This window comes from Danio rerio, chromosome 21, assembly GCF_052040795.2.
Source record: "Danio rerio strain M-AB ecotype USA chromosome 21, GRCz13ab, whole genome shotgun sequence".
NCBI classification, from domain to species: domain Eukaryota; kingdom Metazoa; phylum Chordata; class Actinopteri; order Cypriniformes; family Danionidae; genus Danio; species Danio rerio.
In genome coordinates, this window is record NC_141041.1 from 17,443,252 (window position 1) to 17,466,500 (window position 23,249).

At 35.3% G+C, this 23,249-nt stretch overlaps 1 protein-coding gene across 1 annotated transcript in view; it reads right to left on the reverse strand.

Annotated features, from left to right (window-relative positions):
• The window catches only part of tnfrsfa (tumor necrosis factor receptor superfamily, member a), a 47,380-nt gene that overhangs the window by 11,306 nt on the left and 12,825 nt on the right, over positions 1-23,249 (reverse strand). The window contains exon 2 of the mRNA NM_131840.3: positions 79-232. Coding sequence (NP_571915.3) covers positions 79-232 — 154 coding nt within the window. The remainder of the gene's footprint in view (positions 1-78; positions 233-23,249) is intronic.

The window sequence follows — 23,249 nt, forward strand, 5'->3', positions numbered from 1 at the left end:
TTACAATACTGCCATTTTACAAGGGAAGTTCTCACGGATGCAAAGGAACTTTAGGGATGGATGTTCACTGTGACTTACCAGCTTCACAGTTTTTGCAGCAGAATCCGTTGTGAGGATATTCATGGTTCTCTAAGCAGGTCATCTGTCTGGCTGTGCGGTTCTGGTGATCAGCTGAAACCCCCAGCTCTGCTGCTCCATGACCCACAAGTGCCAAACTAAAAATAACAAGGGCCTAAAAGAGAAGAGGAAAAAGGGAAATGAGAGTTTTCAATATGCATTCATGATGACTTGCAATTTGGGTACAGTAGTTGGTTACTGTAAAGCTGTAAATCTCATACTTTGCATTAACATTTGGACAGATTTGGTTATTAAGGGTTTGTGTTTATAACTGATTTTGAAGCATGTCTGACATACATTTGAGGTCTTCAGCCTGGGTCAGCTCAGCAACAGAAGAGGCTTATTAAATTCATTAATATACGGAGAGAAAACAGTGCTACAATTCTAATATAGAATATTAGTACTAGAATATTATGTACTAAAATATTAGTGTAATATTTAGCAAATTTCATATTTTATTTCTGGATTCAATGTTTGTCTTATATGATGTTTCTAGGATCAATTTTAATGGTTTAAATAAATGTCAGAAATCAAAAAAGAGTGATTAAAATGATGAAACTTGATTTACATTGAACAATGTGTACTTTTTAGCTTTCTCAACGTAAACGGCAAAATTATTTCTCTAAACATTTTCTTATAAGCCTTGTTTTACTCAAGGAGTTGTAATAAAGACTAGAATTTCTTTGTGATGGATATGGTAATTTACAAATTTACACCAGACCATATGTCAAATTGATTTAATCTCCAGCATTACTTTATATTTATTCACCTAAAACTTAAACTTTGACATTATAAAACCAACTCAGTTTTTATTCAGTTTATCCATTCTAATTAGGGCCCACATTAAACCATGCTAAGATGTAGTATCTTAGCAGTGACCTTTAAAATTATGTCATGTGGCTTCTTAAAGATTTCTGAAACTATTAGTTACATCTATTTTGTGTTTACTGTCTTTTTTTAAACACTGATGCATTCAGTTTTTTTTTTTTTACAAGAAATTCATAAAAAATAAAATAATATGACATAAAACTGTATAATAATAATATCATCAGCTAATACTGATTTTCACTCTTTACAGCTTTAAAACTTCCTTCTCATTACTGAAAGTATAAATGCCACAGAAACTAGGCCCGTCACAATGAGGATTTTTTTGTTGTACGATATATTGTCACAGAAATTGTTAGATAAGCGATGTTATTGTCATTTTAAGATCAATTTATGCCACTGATTATATAATGATTACACTAAAGCATAATAATGCAAATATCCAAAAACACTTTAAAATACTTCACATTCTTAAGGTTGTTTAGATTGTATATTTTGATGTTAAAAAGGTAAATGTCCTATTATATATCCTATTAGGTATAAGTCCAAATATAAACGTTGACACCAGTGAAGTAGAATGTAAATGTCAACGTTATTTGTAAATTTGTAAATACATATTGCAAAGGTAAAAACGATTAAGGTCATCACCAAGTATTGCATGATAAGTCGATATATTTATTATTGTGACAGGCCTGACAGAAACATGACTGGCTTTTGTTTAAATGTCTGGATTTCTTTCATAAATGAATTTATTTTAGTTTTTTTGCCATTGGATATGATGAGATATTTGTGGCTTTTTTTGGCAGTGCTTAAGTTTTAAAAAAAGAAAAGGAAAAATGCTGTGAGGAACTGTAGAAATGAGGTTTCTTAAGGAGAAGAACCATTTTTTTTGTACTTTCACATGTCTTTCTTTCTCAGCTCCAGAGGCAAACAGAGAGGTATTCTGAGTTCTCATATAGCTGACCTTGTGAGAGCAATCTAGCATTTAATTCAAACCATCTGATGTGCACATCTGCAGAGCAAAGCAAATTAACAGAGCAGGCCAAAGACTTTTCCTGGACCAGAACAAAACAACCCAACACTGAATGTGCAGGGAGATCCGTGGAAACCGATAGAGAAATACTAGTAAAACACCTCCTGAATGTTAGTCAGTAACTATGCTAAAACAAATACAGCGCAACTAATCATTTAAACAGGGAAGGCAAATAATAATAATAAATGGGCATGTCTGCTTTTAAAAAGGACAACAAAATCAGTGCAATAATATGAGTTGTTGATGTTAAAGACACCCACATAAACTCAAGAGTAATTGGACTGTCATTTGATTCTCATGATTCATTAATTTAATGAACCATTTAAAAAGATTTACAGACTCTAACTGAATTATTTTATTACTTCATTAAACCTCAAAAGAATGATGTCTCGTTAATCAATCATTTTTGTTTTGAGATGCTGCAACGGCTTTACGTTATATATGATCCTAAAATAACTATGGAGTAAGTCTAGGGCATATATACTTATATAGTCATATATACTTGCAAAATACAAGAAAGTTTTGCAAACAAAAAATAAAATATTGATTAGTAAATAAATATAGTAATAGTATTTATTAATAGTAAATAAATAAATGCAAATCTCCAATAGTGGCAAAGCAAAAATTATTTTTGGAGAAATTAAACGTTAATTTTGCTGACGAAAATAAAGAACTGCAAATGGAAAATTAAGTTTTCAGAAATAAAAATGACATTTGCAAACAATAATAAAAGTGGGAGAGAGCGCTTTTTCCTTTGATCTCGTTTTTCGTTGTTTTTGCTTAAATTTCATTTGGGTAAAATTATTTTGCATTACTTTTGCCTACTTTAAGAAATTTTGTGAGTTTTGTTCATTTTTATTTCGATTGATTTGTATGTTATTTTTTGGCTCGGCTCTTTCCCATCATTTTGAGCTACCTTCTCAAGTTCACTCTTTTCTGGATAGGGATGTCGTACGACTTCGATTTTGCAAACACGTAGAAGATGTAAGGTTAAAGACATCAGGTAAGAGATGAAGGTCATCTTTGTATTTATTTTATTTTATTTTATAACAGTTCAGAACAGGAAAGAATGGGGCGCACGGCGCTGAAGGACTTTTTTTATTTTCATCAGTTTTAGTGAGGTTATTCATAAATTTGAATTTTGTTATGATACTTTGTTTGAATTTGCTACTTCATTATATTATTTTTACTAGTGTATATTTTTATTTTGGACATTATTCTGGTTTCACTTTTGTACATTAAATCACTTTTGTTAGCAGTTCTGTTGTCAAACTTTTGCTTACACCCTCACATTATGAAATTACCATAATAATCCTTATAAGTAAGTTTCGTGAAAGTTACGACAGATAGGCGTGCGCTTTGTCTATGACACGAATTCCATTCCTGTACTCCACTGGAAAACCAAAAAGATAAAAATCTCCAATGACTCCCTGTTCTGAACTGCAGTTCCGGGTCAAAAATAATGCCAATTCAACGCACACATTGTGATATCCATGCTAAAACGTGTATTATCATATATATTGTTGTATTTTATTATAAATATACTGTGCAGCCCTAGATTGAACATAAAAAAATTAAGTTGTCCCAACAGATAAAAATAAAAAAAATGTTGTTTCAGCTCATTTTAAATACGCATTTGAACAAACAGTCAGCAAATATCATGTTTAGAGTGATGAATTCAGAGTTTAAGATGCACATTTACAACAGATATTACAATAAACATTTGCTACTCATGTTCCCCTGTAGCAAAACTCTATTGTAACATAAAACCCTTAAAGACACAGCAGCGAAAACATCCTACTAATCAGCAACGTGTTCAAATAAAACCGTTTTTGGCAGGACACATCCTTGACTACATTTAAAGTTCATTTTAACAGGTCAAAACACAACTTTTCCCTGCATCAATAAACAAATGTTCCCAGTTGTGCTCAGTGGCCAGTCGGTCGGGTATCTCTGTCTTTTTGTGTTGGAGGATAATGGGAAATGTAGGCCGTCAGATGGAGCCGGTGGTGTCGAGTTGCCGTTTAGGTGTATGGCAGTGGTGTTGTGTGTCTGGGAGAATGTGGGTCATTTGAAGTGGTGGATCTAAAGTGTGTTGTTTAGCCGTAAATGAGGCCTTCTCATTGTGACACACTGAAAAGAGGCAGAAGAAAGAAGGGGTGCCTCAGGGACTGAGTAAAGTGCTCGTCTGAAGTAGAAGACCCCTGATCTGCATGCGCGTACACACACACATACACACAATGACCCCCAAATATCTCTTCTTTTCTCCCATTTGACTCACTCACCCACATACAGAGAGAATGAATAGCAACTGCCCGATCGCACTTCTTTTTTTCTCTTAAGGCAAGACACTGTAAGCAAAAACACACTTTTTTTCAGTGTAATGAGAAAAAAAACATCCAAAAAGTGCACTTTTAAGTGATTCTTACATGTTCAAACATAATTATGGTGGCTTGAGAAAACCAACATACTGTTATACTACATAATATACTACTTACTATTCTTCCATCTTCTTCTTCATCTATTTTAAGAACGCATCTCCTCCTAGGCTGTTCATACTACAACCACCAAACTATACTAAATTAAGTTGCTATATATTTTCCAACTGATCCGACTAGCGGTTTTCCAAAAACTGACCAGGAAAATTCAGAAAAATCCAGTAGACTTACTATTGGACCAAACTTTGTGACCTCATAACTTTGCGCCAGCCTGTCATACAGACTTAAGGTTGGGCTTATTTATCTCCGACTACTAATTTTCCAATCACTGATGACTTTTCAACTTACTAGCCACACCCTAGCAACTACTTACGGCACGCTAGCAACTGTCCCATAGATTTCAATTATAGAAGTTGCCATTGACTTTGCATTGGACATACTAACAACACACTAATCCATACTAACTCTTTTTTGGAGAATCGAGACTCTAAATAACTATAGTAACTTTAATTAATATGCAAATACAATTAAAAGTGAAATAGATTTTATAGCTTTATTTACATGCTAATCCATACTAGAAACATACTAGCAACATGCTAATGCATACTAAATTCATGCTAACAACATGCTAGTTTATACTAAAAACATGCTAGCAACATGCTTATTCATACTGAAACCATGCTCATTTATGTTAGCCTAGCAACTACGCAGAACATCTTAGTGACCACCTGGCAACTACTTACAGCACCCTAGCAACTGTCCCATAGATTTCCATTATAGAAATTGCCATTGACTTTACATTGGACATACTAACAACACACTAATCCATACTAACTCTTTTTTGGAGAATCGAGACTATTCTGTTTTTCAAATTAATCATTTAAAACACATTAACTAAAACAGTCTGAATCAGCATTCATTGAATAACTGAGCAGGGTCGGCCCGTGGCATAGGTAGTAAAGGTAAATGCAAAGGGTGCTGTACATCCAGGGGGGAGGCAGAAATGAGCATGGTTAAGTTGGTTTTGTTTTCAATATTCCTGACACATTCAGTGATAGACGGCAATAAATCAAAAACCTCTTGCCCTAAAAACATCTAAAGTGTGTTTCCTACAAAAAGACAAAGCTGGTTATGTTTCACAGCTGTCTTTTTCTTTTTTTACTTGACGTTATGACCACTGCTCCGTTTGAGCCCTCGCAATCTGCGTTTAGCCGGGAGAGCTCGCGTTGAGCGGCGCTCACAGTAAGGGACAGTCAGAAAAGTGCTATTTTGCTCCATCCTGCGTGTTTTATTTTGAACACAATTAATTTTCTCCTAAATGAGCACAAACAGTTACTAAAGTAGTCGAACGCTTCATTATGGATCTGTGCATTCTTACATTAACACCTCTGCTGTCAAACCAAACACAATGAGAGATTCATTTGCTGCTCTTCACTAAATAACTATAGTAACTTTAATCAATATGCAAATACAATTAAAAGTGAAATAGAATTTATATCTTTATTTACATGCTAATCCATACTAGAAACATACTAGCAACATGCTAATGCATACTAAATTCATGCTAACAACATGCTAGTTTATACTAAAAACATGCTAGCAACATACTTATTCATACTTAAACCATGCTCATTTATGTTAGCCTAGCAACTACGCAGAACATCTTAGTGACCACCTAGCAACACCTTAGCAACCGCCTAGCAACATCTAACAACAACCTAAAACACTTTAGCAACTGCATAGCAACACCTTAGCAACTGCCTAGCAACACCTTGGCAACCACCTACAAACACCTTAGCAATGACCTAGAACACCTTAGTAACCACCTACCAATGCCTTAACAACCACCTAGCAACCACCTTAGCAACCAATCAACCTAGAACATCTTAGTAGCCGCCTAGCATTTTTTTTATGACACTGTATAACAAAAATTAATATTTTTACAGTACTGTGACAGTTGGGTTTAGGGTTGGGGTGGAGGTAGGGGTAGGCATTAAAAAATAAAATTTATTGGGCATTTAAAAGATAACAAATAATACTCAATACAACTACTGTTTTTACATTACTGTAATGGTTGGGTTAAGGGTTGGGGTGGGGGTAGACATTAATAAAATACATTAAATGGGAAATTTAATAAATATTATAAATAATTCTCGTTAACTTCTGGCCACATTCATATCCGATCTAGCAACAACCCTCCCACCGCCTAGCAAGAAACATGTCAATCCATACTAGAAACATGCTAACATATACTCTATGTCAGTGTTTTTCAACTGGTGAGTCGCGACCTAAAAGTGGGTCAAGGGAACATTTTCAGTGGGTCGCAGAGTGTGTGATCAAAACAACAACAAAAGTTTAACTTTTAACTCATTTTGCTTATATCTGACTTTTATTTTGAAATGCACGTGTGACGTACTGTTTGACATGTGAAATTTCATTTAATTATAGCAACAAACATGTGGAAGCGCAAATACGACCCCGAATATGTAAAGTATGAATTTACATATATTGATGACAAAAAAAGGCTTAAAACCTCAGTGTGTCATATGTATTGAAGTGCTCTCACAAGAGAGCATGAAACCCTCTAAATTAAAACGACATTTAGAAACCAAATCCCAGTTGCAAGGACAAACCTGTGGACTATTTTCAAAGAAGACTCCAAAAGCTAAGGGCATCACAAAAGTGCCTTACATCTTCATGTTCAAAACAAGTACAGGCACTCCGCACATCTAACTGTGCTCACTGTGTAGCAAAGGCCAAGAAGGCCCACACAATAGCAGAAGAGCAAATAACTGGTGATTATTATAAAAATGGTTATGATCATTTTAATCATTTTTCTTTCATTGGCTGGTTCGTTCTGTTCAACAGGATCAGTGTTAAAGTTTTATTAACAGTTCAGTTTAGTTAATGGTAACTGAGCTTTTCCTTACCCTAACCACTGTTTACAGTATTTGACGTTTTTACTCTGTAATATTTCTATAATTTGATACATTTTGTTAAATGACAGCAAAAAAGTATTGTTTATTTGTATGTCTAGGTGATTTTCTTATGATTTATCTGTCACTATGTTAACAAATAAATACAAATGAATTATAATTCCTAAAATTATATTATAGTTCCTAAAATTCTGGGTCGCGGCTTGATGACCATGTAAAAATGTGGGTCCCATGGCCATTCCAGTTGAGAACCACTGCTCTATGTATTTCTCTACCTATGCCAGCTGTTTCAAACTTCTTAAAAACTACTTCAAACTTTCAGGCTAGGCTTTCTCAAGCCACCATAAATTTTGTCTATGAACTTTACTTTGCTAGTTAGCTTGATCATGTACAACATTTTGTTCTACTAAATTATAACTGTATTCTCTTTCTGCCTGTTAGCAGTATTTTTCTAATCATAAAGTGATAAAAAGACATTCACAAAAACATTTGACTCTAATATTAGGGCTGTGCAATTAATCGAAAATCCGATTTCGATTTTGGCTTCTAACGATTATGAAAAACCATTAATTGAGATAAACGATTATTGCATAATTTACCGCCTTCTTTCCAGTTGTACACGTGTTGCTCTTAAAAGCGCGAAAGACCGCATGATTCTGTGTGCCGCGCACACACAGAACAAAAGCATGCAGTCAGGTGTTTAGTGATTATTCATATTAACCCTCATTTGTGTAAGAAACAAACGAGTTGAGAATCAAAAGACACGCAAAAGAGAAACCCTTAAAGAGACAGCGCGCGATAATCCTTCTGCCGCCTGTTTTTATGATTATTAATCAAACAGCAAATGGAGAACATGCCTCTCTGCTCTTGACTGAAGGACTTTTGTAGCTAAAGTGTTTTTCTTACAGTGAAGATGCTTGAAGCACAGTTTGTTTTATATTTTTATTCTATTGTATTTATTTCTCTTACCTTTGCAGGGTGGAAAATAACTGTATATATACAGTTGAAGTTTGAATTATTAGCCCTCTTGAATATTAGCAACCCTTTTCCTCCAATTTCTGTTTAATGGAAAGATTTCTAAACATAATAGTTTAAATAACTCATTTCTAATATTGTCATGATGACAGCACATAATACATGCATTCAGATTCAAAGTGCGATTTAAAGGCTTAATTAGAGTAATTAGGCAAGTCATTGTATAACAGTTTCTTCTGCAGACAATCAAGAAATATATTGCTTAAGGGGGCTAATAATATAGACTTTAAAATGGGTTTCAAAATATTTTGAAATATTACCTGCTTTTATTCCAGCCAAAAAAAAAAAAAAAAGCCTTTCTCCAGAAGAAAAAATATTAGAGGATACTGTTAAAATTCCTTGCTCTCTTAAACATAATTTGGGAAATATTTATTTTTAAAAAATTCTCAGGAGCGCTATTAATTTAGACTTTAACAGTAATCGTTTTGAATAATCGTGATTACAATTATGACCAAAATAATCGTGATTATGATTTTTTCCAAAATCGAGCAGCCCTATCTAATATATTAAAAAACACTGGTGCATCCAGTGTGCGACCCCCTTAAGTTTACCCAACTATGATGACTTTCTCTACTTAAAAACCCAGAAATGTAAAGGCTCTGTAAATAAACAAATAAATAAATAATCAAGTGGCAGTGTTTCAAATTAATTGCATTTTAGGACAGCAAATAATGCAGTGTGTGTGTGTGTGTGTGTTTTATTACATGCCTCCCTTTTTTGGTTGAAAATTCCAATATTCTATAGATGCAATAAAAAAACTGCATGTTGCATACTGCAGAGAGTAAAAGACCTAGCATGCTATTCTGTAGCCTCCGGCTCAATGTTTAGTCAATAAAACAAGCTACATTTCTAGTTATCAACTGCAACAGCAAATCAAATGTTGACAGAGTAGCAATATGTACTGATAGTTGTAAAATAGCAACAGGGTTGTCAAAACAGTACAGTACAGCAATAAGGGCAGACACACACCATCAGCGTGTGTGTGTACCAGCAGAATGCTACTTGTAAACTAGTATCAAATAGACCCGAACAGCTGCGTTCAGACACCGCAGAGGATTAGAGAATATGCCGATGCACACTATAGTCTGCGACACAACCCCTAAACTTGAAGTTCTCACCAGCTATTACATAGTAAAACCGCAGATTTAAATGCTGCTAACCTCTAATTTTTAATAGCTTCAAAAATATCACCGTAAATCAACTGGATGGAGGTTCAGAATGCAATGTTTGGAACTGCACAATGGTCTTCTTGTTGGAAGACATACTAAATCTATCCGCCTCGAGGGGAAGCGAGATGCCATCGAGTGTCCACACAGACAGTAAAAAGCTCTCGAGACAATGAAACGAGTGCGGGTGAACCGAATGCATGTGTGTACATTTTATTGAACGAGTGTGTGTGAGACAAACTTTGGCTACAGCAGCGCTCTCTGGATGTCAGCCATGCCTTGTTGTTCTAAGGGAGTTTCCTGGATTGAGCAGCGCTGTCGAGCCACACTCTCTCCGCGCTCACGTCAGACTTTCCACAGACGTTCACATGCACACACACACACAATCGCACCATTTAGACGCAGCCGTCGGGAGGTGGGGTCAGAGAGCGACGGCTTTTGGAGGAATTTGAAAAGAAAAGGGAGAAGGAGGACAGATACAATAGACGGAGTGTGAGAGAAGCCCAGAATCGGCGCAAAACGTAGGGCAGGCACATGGGAGTTTGAGGGAAAGAAGAGAGAGAGATTCCTGACTCTGAACGGACACACTAGAACCATTCAGACTAATGGAACACTGAAAGTCACACTAATAAGCTACAGTTCTTAAACATTATGTATTGGATTTAAGAATGATATGTTTTGTTTATTTATACAAAAAGTAGAAATAAATGAAGCTTTAAAATAACAACAACAATAATAATAATAAACTTTACTGTTTTAAACTTAAAATGTAAATTATAAACATCATTTATTGCATTTACTAATAAAAATTAATGATATACTGCATATTTTCGTTTAGATTATGTAAGAGCAAGTCTAAATTTTGATATATTATTATTATTATTATTTATTACAAATGTTTTATTAATAATGAATATATATAAAAATATTTTGTTGAGTTTCTTTAGCATTGTTAAAATGTGCATTGTCTGTTATTTTGTTTAAATGTGTTTTGTAATTAAGTTAAAATGTTAATAAAAATATGCAATAAAAATTATACAGTTGTAAAAATACATAAATAATATTTTTTCATAAAAAGTAAATTATAAATACACTATAAATACAAAAATATAAATTTCAAACATTTTTTTAATTTAAATATATTGTTACATAGTATATATAGTTTAAGTGATAGAGAGAGAGAGACTTTACGAGAGTGTGAGAGAGACCTTTATTAGTATTTCATTTATTTATTTTTGATTTACATTGTAAAAACATCTGATTTGTATTATGCAACAGTAAAACACTTCAGCTCAATTTCAAAAGTTGTAGTATAGCTTAACACAGGTTGCTTCTAACATTTTTGTAAATATTTTAATCGCATATTGGATATTATGCATAGCATTTTTCTTTAATACCGCACAGCCATAAATAGGGATGCTGCGATCGGGTTTTTCTGCCCTTGAGTCATTTGATTTTGAATATTTGTTGATACCGAAACCTGATCTGATACTTCTATAATACATAAAAAAGTGAAGACACACACATACACATTCATACACTATGGACAATTTAGCCTACCCAATTCACCTGTAATTTCACCTGTACCGCAATTCACCCAATCCCCCAATCCACCGCATGTACAGGTGAATCTTTGGACTGTGGGGGGAAATTAGAGCACCCAGAGGAAACCCACACGAACACAGGAAGAACATGCAAACTCCTCACAGAAACGCCAACTGAGCCGAGGTTCGAACCAGCGACCTAGCGACCTTTTTGCTGTGAGGCGACAGCACTGCCTACTGCGCCACTGCGTCACCTACTTTAATGCAACAATAAATGTAAAAAAAAAATCTAATAGCACCTCAACTTAAAATACCTGGCAGGCAATCCCAAGTTTACTTATCTTACAGTTTGCTATGGAAATGTTGTCTTCATCAACTTTATAATACCTTCAGACCACAGACATACTCGTGCTTTCCGCTTCAAGCTGCTTCTGTGTTCTACTTTGCCGCCAATTAACTAATAGCGTCACTGCAACAGTGATGTCATGCCGCATGCATTGCTGTTTCTGTGTGAAGTCAAGAAAGAGGCCATTGCATAACTATAGATGTGTTAAAAATTACGAGAATATATATATATATATATATATATATATATATATATATATATATATATATATATATATATATATATATATATAAAAGAGGTAACGTCCGATTCCGGCCCAATTTCCAAACACGTGATCGGATCTGGACATCCCTAGCCATAATATTGTGTTCACACCAATCACAAAGCACAATGTCACTTGCTCTAGTTTACTATGTTTATTTGACTCACAGAAATTTGCCGTTCAAGCTAATTTTTTTTTTTTTAATTGCACAACAGATCTATTGAGGCAAATTCTGCACATTTGAAGTAAACGTACACGCATTCCACAAGTCTATAAAAATATTCTAATTTCTACCAATGTTCACGTATTTGCAATGACTTTGTGTGTATTTTTCACAGACAAATACATCATTTTGCTTTTGGTGTGAAGCCAGCATACAGTCGTCTTATATGGGATTACTCACAGTAGCTTTTGGAGGAATTTGAAAAGAAATAAAGAAGGATGACAAATACAATAGTCATAGTGTGAGAAAAGCCCAGAAATGGGGCAAAACTTGATGCAGTTTGAGTGAAAGAAGAGAGATTCCTGACTCTGAAAGAACACACTGAAACCATTCAGACGAGTGGAACATTAAAAGTCACACTAATGAGCTACAGTTTTCTCTCTCTCTCTCTCTCACACACACACACACACACACACACACACACACACACACACACACACACACACACACACACACACACACACACACACACACATACACACATACACACACACACACACACACACACACACACACACACACACACACACACACACACACACACACACACACACACACACACTAAAGACTGAATTTTTCCTGCGCACATATCAGTTGTTGCAGCCTAAAAAATTAGTAGCTGCGTTAATGTCCGACACCTGTTCTGGCTCACTGGCACATGCAAACCCATCTGGGTCAAAGTTCGCCGATCTGCCAATGACATCATCGGCCAATGACAGTGGAGCCTGTCTGACAGACGACGATGCCAAGCGCTCGTTAAAAAGCAGTCAGATTTTTTCCTGACTGCGTTTGTGTGTGTGTGTCATTGCTATGGAAACTCTAGGTCTGATCCCAGGACAGGTGGTCTTTTTTCTTCGAAGAGGCATGGATGGAGAGAGTCTGCCTTGTGACATCACTTCCCGTATTAGCACATTCCAGGTCTGGTGAGTCTCTGGTAGATTCCAGAGTGGCACTTGAACCAACTTGTCAGCTTTTTTGTTTTTGCTGTTGACTCATTGTGAAAGTATTAACCAAACAAGGAAGATGAAGATGTTTAACGTCTCGCCTTCATGACAAAACAAACAAACAAAAAAAAAGAAAATACGATCCAGTGGCTTCTGGGTTGCTGACAAAGGGTGTGTAATAGTTCTATTTATGATAATATCATAGTTGTTTAATGATGTGTAAGCTGATATAATATTATGCATTGCAAACAATTTAAAAACAGCGTTTATTTACAGAATAATTTACAACTTTGATAAAGACATGCACTGCTCTGTCTCTGGAGCTCTGAGAGAGAAGCGCGTGGCTATGTGTGGCTCTGCAGTGAGCACCACTAGTGTCTGTGTGTGTGGTCATGTGATGTGCGTTTTCAGTGGACGGAGGGCAGTTCAGAAATGCTAGGTAAAACACGGTGTGGATGTGGATCATTACTGTTCTTAAATGCCATTTTAACACTAAGATGTATTAGTGTAAACGAGCCTGAGTGTGTATTTTTCACGAGCAGGTTTTCGACGGGGCGGGGCGGGGCGAAGCATCGATGATGTTGGCTCAGCATCGTGTTGTCTATTGGCCATTGGCCTACCCTACTTATCGTTGAACCTTAAAAGGTTATTTGAATTATTTTATTAATTATAAATTCTTATTTTTTTTTTAAAAAAGCTGCAAAAAGGTTTAAACTAAAAGACAGCTCAATCATGTAAGTACATAATGCATAAAGTTATATTTCACAATACAGTACTTGACAAGTCTTGTCGTCGATCCCAGTTGTAAGAGCAACAAATAATAACTTGACTTCTAGTTGATCATTTAAAAAGTGGCAGGTAGATTTTTCTGATGAATTATCTGTTGAACTGCATCCCAATCGTCACAAATACTGCAGAAAACCTATTGGAACCCGCATGGACGCAAGACTCACAGAAATCAGTCAAGTTCGGTGAAGGAAAAATCATAGCGGATGGCAACATCAACAGCCTGAGGTATCAAGACATTTGTGCTGCCTAATACATTACAAACCACAGGAGAGGGCAAATTCTCCAGCAGGATAGCGCTCCTTCTCATACTTCAGCCTCCACATCAAAGTTCAAGTCAAGGTGCTCCAGGACTGGCCAGCCCAGTCACCAGAGATGAATATTATTGAGCATGACTGGAGTAAGATGAAAGAGGAGGCATTGGAGATGAATCCAAACAATATTGATGAACTGAGAGTCCTGCAAGAACAATTTATTTGCCATTCCAGATGAATAAAGTTATTTGAGTCATTGCAGAGATGTATGGATGCAGTCGTCCAAGCTCATGGGAGTCATACACAATATCAATTATTTTTCCACTGACTCTATATTCTACACTGTACATTATTTCTGTTAAGTGAAAAGACTTTGGTCTAAGCAACGTAAGAGACCCTTCTTTCCTAATTAAATATATACATATATTTTTTTTAATCAAGGCATGATCATATTTTAGTTTGGTTTAAATAAACCTAATCTTGAGGCCTTTGCCTTTCATATAAGCCACTTCTGATACTGAATGATCGACAAGAAGTCAAGTTATTATTTGTTGTTCCTAAAACCTGGATAGGCAAGAAAGACTTTTTTCAGGTAGTGTAAAAGTCATATTTACCTTGCTGGCTTTCATGATGTACACACAAACCCTTAAACAAAAGTTTTCCTCAATTTAAAAGTAGCTTAAAATACAAACCCCAGACCTGTCCGCATAATTACACAAAAAGACCAATCTTATGCTAATAAATGTAACTCGAGCTCTGTTTAGAAAGCCAATCTCTTGTGGAAAATGCTCCTGCGGACTGGTGGTCTGGCTTTTATTATCTTGCGCTGCTAAAAGTGAACTATTGTCTCCATTATCAGCTCTTCAAGACTATCCCGATAAACCGCCCGTGAACCATGACAAAAGCGCCTCAGTAGCGGAGGGACGTGGGTCAACCGGTAAAAAACGAAGATAACACCAAGACTCAAGACCAACTGGCTTCCTGTTTTCCCAAGCACTTCATTTATACAAGAGGAAACAGCAGTGAAGGCTTCAAGGTCTGTGTTTGGTCACAAGCAAACTTGCACATTGCAGTTATCATCCAGAACATCCTTAACAAACAAGAAACAAGAGGGAAAGGTTTGGTTCGCACACACATAGACAGCGCTTGGTTTTGGCCTGTAAGCGGTGGTCAGGATGGAGACCAGAGCGGTAATCTTAACCTCTATGAGGAGTGTCTTCCAAACCCACAATCACTTGCTGTGGCAGCTTAGCAGCACGGCGTTTTCAGGCCGGAGGGGACGCCCTTTCCCTTCTGTCTGAGTGGATAATTGGGGAATATGCATGGAATGAAATAATGAAAAAAAAAACAAGTTGGAGTTAAACAAAAAATAGGAATATCCGAAGTATTATAAAGGAAGAAGATGCTGTTTTTTTTCAAATAATATACACACTAGAAATAAAAATTAATGAATAATAAAAAACATAATATAATAATATCATATATTATTAATATATTATTAATATAATATTATATATATATATATATATATATATATATATATATATATATATATATATATATTTTTTTTTTTTTTTTTTTATTATGCTTTTTTATATATATTATAATTATATATTATAAATATATAATATTTGATGCACCATTGTTTATTGCAAAATTAAATGTGTCCAAAATTTCCTTTTAACTGGGATATACAAAATACATAAATCTTTAATTTTACCATTTTTATTTCTCTAAATTATTACATACTAAAAGTGTTATAGATTTTTAGATAAATGAATTAGCTTACAGAGTCTGTTTATGCTTAGTACAAATATTTTTATGTACAATATATAAAAAGTATAACGTACAAATAATAATAACTTTGTAAATAAATAAAATTAAAAATAATAAAAATAAAATTGTAATTATAAAATTGTATAGATTGTATAAAAACAAACGATCATTTAAAAGTGTATTATTTTGACTTTTTGTTATTAGTAAAATTACAAACAAATATGCATTGTATTCTTGTATAAAAACTATTTGACTATTTGTTTAGTTTTTATTGTAAATATATAAGTGTTCAAATTATACTTTGTATTTTCATGTTTACAAATGATTATTTATTTATAATTTTATAATTAATGAAACTGACAGTCTTTTAATTCAACATTTTTATATTGATACTTAAAGTTTTCAAGTAATGCAACTGGAAAAGAAGAGAGAAGAGAGAGAGAGAAAAGGGAGAAAGACAAACCAGAAATCTTTCCCATAATTGAAAGAAAACAAAAGATGGCTAACCCTCAAAACACAGTGGCTACTGGCTACCCAAATCTTAAATTAGGATTACTGAATGAACGTTGGAGAAGGAATGAATGAGTTTTGTTAGACTGGCCGGACACCAAAATAAACGTAACCGAGAGCGCCCGGTCACACGAGAGCTCATGAATGAACGTTAATGCCAGTGGCGGCACACAATAAACAACCGACGAAACACACAAGCTTCCAAAGAAACCTGAATGAAAGCACCAAGTGTGTTTGGCTTCCTCTGCAGTTAAACAATTGAGTTTACAACACGCACTGCCAACTCCAAACTATTAAACATCAAATCTGCACTGCTAAAAAGTGTTTCCACATGGACGAGTTCTCTCTCTTATGGGTTTAAATATGAAATTGTATTAAGTGATTTTGTATTTATGACCTAAATAATTGATATATTGTATAGATTTATTTCATTTTACCATTAAAGAAAAGTGTAAAAACATATTGTATTTATTTGCAAAATACACATTTTTATATATATATATATATATATACACACACACACACACACACATTTAAATGATCATTTTTAATTCTACATCTACAATTGTAAATTAAATATGTTGTAAATATTAATATTTTATACTGAAACATGAAATCTTCATTGTTCAAACACGACTGTTTCTACATGCGGACATCTATCTTACGCTACAGTTTATCACTTTCTAACAACACGCACACAAAATCTGCCACAATCTTGGCTAGCTGACAATGGCATCTCACAGGTTTATTGTCCGATAAGGCCGTCAGTCACTGGGGTTTGCTGTGAATGTGTACGTGTTCAATTAAGGACAACATCCGCACTACATGCTGTACAGTGTGTTTCATTATGCATGATAATTGGGACTGACGGACAGACAGGAGTAACAGATGATTTCAGTAAGAGATGTCAGTTAAGAGAGAACACACCGTTCTTCATTATTTCCAGTGGTCCGGAAAAGGAACTGTATGGGATCATGTGCCGCAGATTAGCTAGAGATTCCAGGGTTTTACACATTGACTATACTGAACATGGATATAGAGGATATAGAGTGAAGTATACAAAGTGTTCAAATGCAAAAAAACTATAAGTGCCACACTTTTTTTAAACATAAAAGTTTTAATAACTCATTTATTTTGTCTTTGCAATACAATAGATTTTACTAGCTATTAGGCAAGATTCTATGATTCAGCTTGAAGTGCAATTAAAAGGTTTGACTATTTAATAACTTACTTAACTAATTTGGTTAACTAGGTTAAATAGGCAATGCATTTGACAGCGATGGTTTATTCTGTGGCCAATCGGAAAAAAAACAAACCTCTTACGGAGCCCCTGAAGTGACATGTGCAAAAAAATAATAACAATAAAGACTTGATGGGATAAATATGTCTATGTCATGCATACTAGAACTGTTGTGCGCATGCGATATTGTGCATAGGGCTGTGTGATTAATTGGCAACGTTGAGACAAGTTAATCGCAAGAGGCTGCGATATGAAATATTTACATTTACATTTAGTCATTTAGCAGACGCTTTTATCCAAAGCGACTTACAAATGAGGATACAAATATATGTATTTGTTAATTTCCCCTGGCAAGAGCAGATGCGTGACTGCCGTCTGTGTCTTACTAGCCAATTAGGTGAGCACACTTTTGTTCTGCCAAATCAGAATTTGAACTATGCGGAACACCCACAATAAAAAATAAATAAACAACAGGAAAGCACGGACAAGTGGGATAATGATGTCTGCTGCTTCAAAAGCATTATTATTAGATGATTTAGTATCAAAGAAAAACAGCATTGGTATTTTGGGAATATTTTGGTTTTAAACTTACAGACCCTGAACAAAAACAGGTCATTTTAAGAGCTGTCGCAGAATTGTTGCAACGGCTTGCAAAATTTATGGAGCTGAATCTTGACTACAAAATTTAAGCGCAAATCTAATCGCAAAAATCAAAAAGCACAATCAGATATTTTCCCCAATCGCACAGCCCTAGTCATGCACATGTGATACTATCAGAGTTGTGTGCATGCGATGTGTGTCATGTTCATGCAATACGCATGTCAAGCGCATGCAATATGTATGTCTGTGGTCCGTACACGATATGCATGTCTATGTTGTGCAATATGTATCCCGTTGCACAGCACAGTATCGCGTGTGCATGCAGAAGTTTTTGTTATTATTTTTTGTTGCTACAAGTCACTTTAGGGACTCAATCATACATTGCCTGCCATCATTCGGATCCGGGAGTTTTCCTGGAGGCAGATCAATACGGGAGATGGGTTTGAAATACGGGTGATTCCCGGGAAAAACGGGAGTGTTGGCAGGTATGGACTCAATAAATAACGCATATAGTTCACAAAACTGCAGGTTTGAGCCCTTTCCAGTAGTGACAGTGTGAAAAGATCCCACAATCATACAGACTACCCTCACTGATGCTCCAGAAGGAAACACAAAGCATTAAGAGCTGAGGGGTGAAAACTTTTAGAATCCGAAGTTCAAGGTAAATCGCATTTAATTTGTGTCATGGCAATTATGTTCTGTTATTTCTAAAAGGCAGTGGAAAAACAATGACATATCAGCAAAATTAGAAAGATGTGAACATCTTCGTCATGTTTAAAGGTTTTCACCCCCTGGCTCTTAATTCCTCATGTTTCATGCAGAAAATAATTTCAGCTTTGTTTTGGTTTTGTGAACTATATGTGAACATGTTTTAGGTAAAATAGCTTATTCAGGACATTACTAATTAAAAATAACATGCATTTTGTATGATCTCTCTTATTTTGTTCAAATTATACACATTTTAACAGATTCTTCAAGGAGCATGTAAACTTTTGAGCACAACTAGTAGTAGGGCTGCACATTGTTAGAAAATCTGATACTGCGATAGTTTATTTTGCTGCAATAAATATTGCGATATGAATACATATAGCTGCATTAGCTCTGTTTATTAGGGATTCGAACAGTATTCAGGTACAGAAATTGAATAATCATAATGCAAAAAAAAATACTTTTCTTACTTTGCTTTGTCTCATTTCTAGTCCAAATATCTAAAAATTATTCTTAGATTAAGTAAAAATATTGTTTTGTTTTAAAAGCCAGATGAAATGAGACAAAATTAAGAGTTTTTCCTTAAAACAAGCAAAATTGTCTGCCAGTGGGGTAAGTAAAATATTCCTGTTTTCACTTTGAAATGTGGATATTTGAACAGGAAACAAAGACAAAAATTTTAGTGAGAAAAACATTTTTGTTGCATGAATTCCATATAAATACAGCAATTAATTATAATTCTGCTGCTCCTTGTCAACTATAATCCAGACCTAATATTGCATTTTTTTCTGATTATTGTGGATGTGCAAATTGCGATATCTATGCTGAAACAAGATATAGTGCAACCCTAATATATAGTGCCTTTTTAAAAATGTGTACTCATCTTCCAGTCTCTTATCTTATATATAATATTATGTTTATGTTATGAACAATGCAAAATAGATATTTCACATATTGACATTTCCACTTCAAATGCATTTACTAACTGCTGGGACTCTGTGCCTTTAAGGGGAAAAAAAACTGAAAGCAAATCAGATGATTCACTGCAGAAAGATTCACCTTTGTAACAAACTCGCTGGAATGAGATCACAAGAACCAAACACACACACAACTGCAACAATCGCAAAAAAAACTGCTTTCAAAACACAGCATTCTTGAGAGAGGCCACAGCTGCCCTTTATTGCAATATAAGTCTCTCTCTCACACACACACACACACACTCATGAACTCTACCTTAACCACAGATCATATGCCGGCACACACACAGACACACACACATGCTAGCATCTTGGGTATGAGCGTGTGAAAATCTGTAAACGGCTCCTCTCGGGGAACACAGGAAACAGTCAGACAATGTGGAGGCTTCATTTGGAGTTCAGCTTCATGCTGGGCCACAGAGACACACACATACAAACACACACACACACATTAATGAGAGCAAACTCAAGCAATGTCTGTAGACAACAAGCCACACAATGATTTACCAGCCATGTAATCCTTCAAATAATGCAATATTTTCTTCTCAAATCTGGTAACATCAAGTTTCACCACTATTCCAGTTGCATCACAATCCCAAACCAAACACTGACCACATATTTAGGGCCCCGTGTTTTTAGAAATGTGGAAAAAAAATGAATGGAATCGCATTGTATACAGTACGGTCATAAAAAAACTAATTTAAATGTATAGCACAGAATGTCACAGAAGACGGCGGATTTTATGCGAATAAATCTAAACTGGTGAGGTACGCTAATTTAAACTAGCGTTTGATTGGCTAACTGCAATCGTTATACATTTTTTAGCTGTCAATAAAACTATATATGGAAAACACAGAATAAAACTGAATGTAAAAAAATAAATAAATAAATTCAAGGTATGTAATAAGACCCTGCAAATTGTGAAGCCTCTAGCAAAGCAAGTGTCCCGTGGAGGTGACGGAGTTTCAGCTGAGAGATCAGGCGGGCTGCCTGCTGTCCTGAGTGAGCGTGGGAGGATATTATTAGCCAGAGAAAGCCACGACAGCACAGCCTTCCACATTTCATATTTCCTGTGGCTTTTCTGTCTCCTGTTAATAAAGAGCGCAGTGAACGGCAGGCAGACAGGACTGCTAATCTCTTTTCTTTAGAAAGAGGAAGAGAGGACGAGAGAGACAGACAGACAGAGACAATGACAGCAAAAAAAAAAAAGGATTTAAAACTCATAGTGCACTTCCTGTGTAAAACCACATCTGCGATTCGCCACAGTATACGACGTACAACCTTTTGTGTGGTTAAACTGTAGGTGTTTGCGATATTTTGCAACTACTATAATGACGTGATTGTTTGTTTAGTGATGTACGAGTTGACATTAGAGAGTATGTGACTCGATTTGCATAAAAAAACAAACCAAACAAAAAGCATGTTGAAGCTTATAGAGCCTTTTAGTGTGTCGACATCACATATGTCACAGCGTTGGCTGGAGGATAAAGAGCAAACTGAAGGTGGCAAATATAAATCAAACTAAAGTTGGGTACCTAAAATGTCATCTTGTTCTGTTCTTGGGTGCCAAAACCAAAAAATAAATATCAATTAAAGTTTTATTAAGTATTGTCTTTTGTTATTATGGATTATGGATTGGTTGCGTGGGTAAAATTTGACAATTTACAAGATTTACAATTAGGCTGGAGCAACTAATCACAAAGTACTTGAAATTGACATTAGAACTTTATAACTGATCTCATTTTTCCAGGTTGATTTTCTTCAATTAATTTCCATACCACATGTGGAGTCACGTGATCCCACTCTGTTAAGGCTGATTTATACTTTCGTAGCCACATCTGATCTCTGGTCTGATCTCTTAGCCAGCAGCTAACTCACTGAATATAAGCAGGGATGTGCCTGGTCAGTACCTGGATGGGAGACCACATGGGAAAGCTAGGGGGCGCTCAACCTGCGGTCTGTGTGGGTCCTTGAAAAGCAGCACTTGAATGTGTTCAAAAGAATTAATAATGCCAAAATGGGAGGAATTTATACCACATAAAGTGAAACCACCTCATATTGACTGATTATAAGTTCAGTAGTTATTACACGGCGGTCTCTTCTTTACATTTACGTTATAACACATTTAGCTCTGTGTTCTTGCCTGTTATTGCATATTGACTTCAATTCCGGTTATAATCGAATTATTGTATTTATTGTATTTATTGTATTTATTGTATTTATTTATTTATTTATTTATTTATTTATTTATTTATTTATTTATTTATTTATTTATTTATTTATTTATTCTGTTTAATTGATTTATTCATTTTAGCCCCCTAACTTGAAGACGTGATTTGATTTGTGTGTGTGCCTAGTGTACAAACGGTTAGTGGTTTAAACGATTATTAAAACTTAAGTAAAAAGTAAAATTAAAATGCATTTGTCTGCCAAACATTTCTTTTTCTATTTTAATATCTCGCTGTTAGGCTCCAAAACTGTTTAATAAAGGCTTTGACTCTCAAGTAACCATTTATGGGGAGATACCAGATATATATGCTATGACGTCATTCCTCCTAAAAATACAGAGATATGATTTTTTTGCTCATATCGCCCAGCCCTGGGGGATACCACACTGCTCAGTGAGCGCCGTCTTTCAGATGAGACGTTAAACCGACGTCCTGACTCTCTCTGTTTGTTAAAAATCCCAAGATGTCTTTCGAAAAAAAGTAGGGGCATCCTGGCCAAATTTGCTCACTGGCCTCTGTCCATCATGGCCTGCTAACAATCCCCATATCATAATTGGCTTCATCACTGTCCTCTCCACCAATCAGCTGGTGTTTGGTGTGCGGTCTGGTGCAATATGGCTGCTGTCGCGTCATCCAGGTGGATGCTGCACACTGGTGGTGGAAGAGGAGATTCTCCCCAATGTCTAAAGCGCTTTGAGTGTCTAGAAAAGTGCTATATAAATGTAAAGATCTATTATTATTAAGCAGGGGATGGACCCATTCTTGAGCCTTAGTTTGCACTATATTGACGATGATTAGAAGCTGCGCCAGAGATGCTTTGAGATGGCATATTTTCCGTACATAAAAGTTTTTACTTGCATGAAAATATTTGTTTGTACCTAAAAAAGGGTATGCCGCTGCTGGAATTTTAAATTCATTTCATAACTTCAGTCAGGAGTTAAAAATAAATCCTTCTCTGAGATCATTTTACAGTCAAATGTTTCTTAGTCTTGTTGAATCAATTAACGCAATCGATTCTTCTTAGGCGTATTTGAAGTTTCAGCTTCTAGCCATCTAGCCTTTTGGAGATTTCGTAAAACCTTGTTTGCCTGAACAAGATGGGAATTACAATCACAGCTTTTCTTAACACATTTGCAATTTCATTTCGATAAATCGTCCACTCCTGGATTAAATTAATCACTTGTTATAAGACAATAAATTGCTGCCACCTACTGGCAGTTTCAGATTCACGTTTAATTATCCATGACAAATAGGCATAGGATGGTTTGGAAAAGTCAAGGTCTTAAAACCGCTAAAACTTA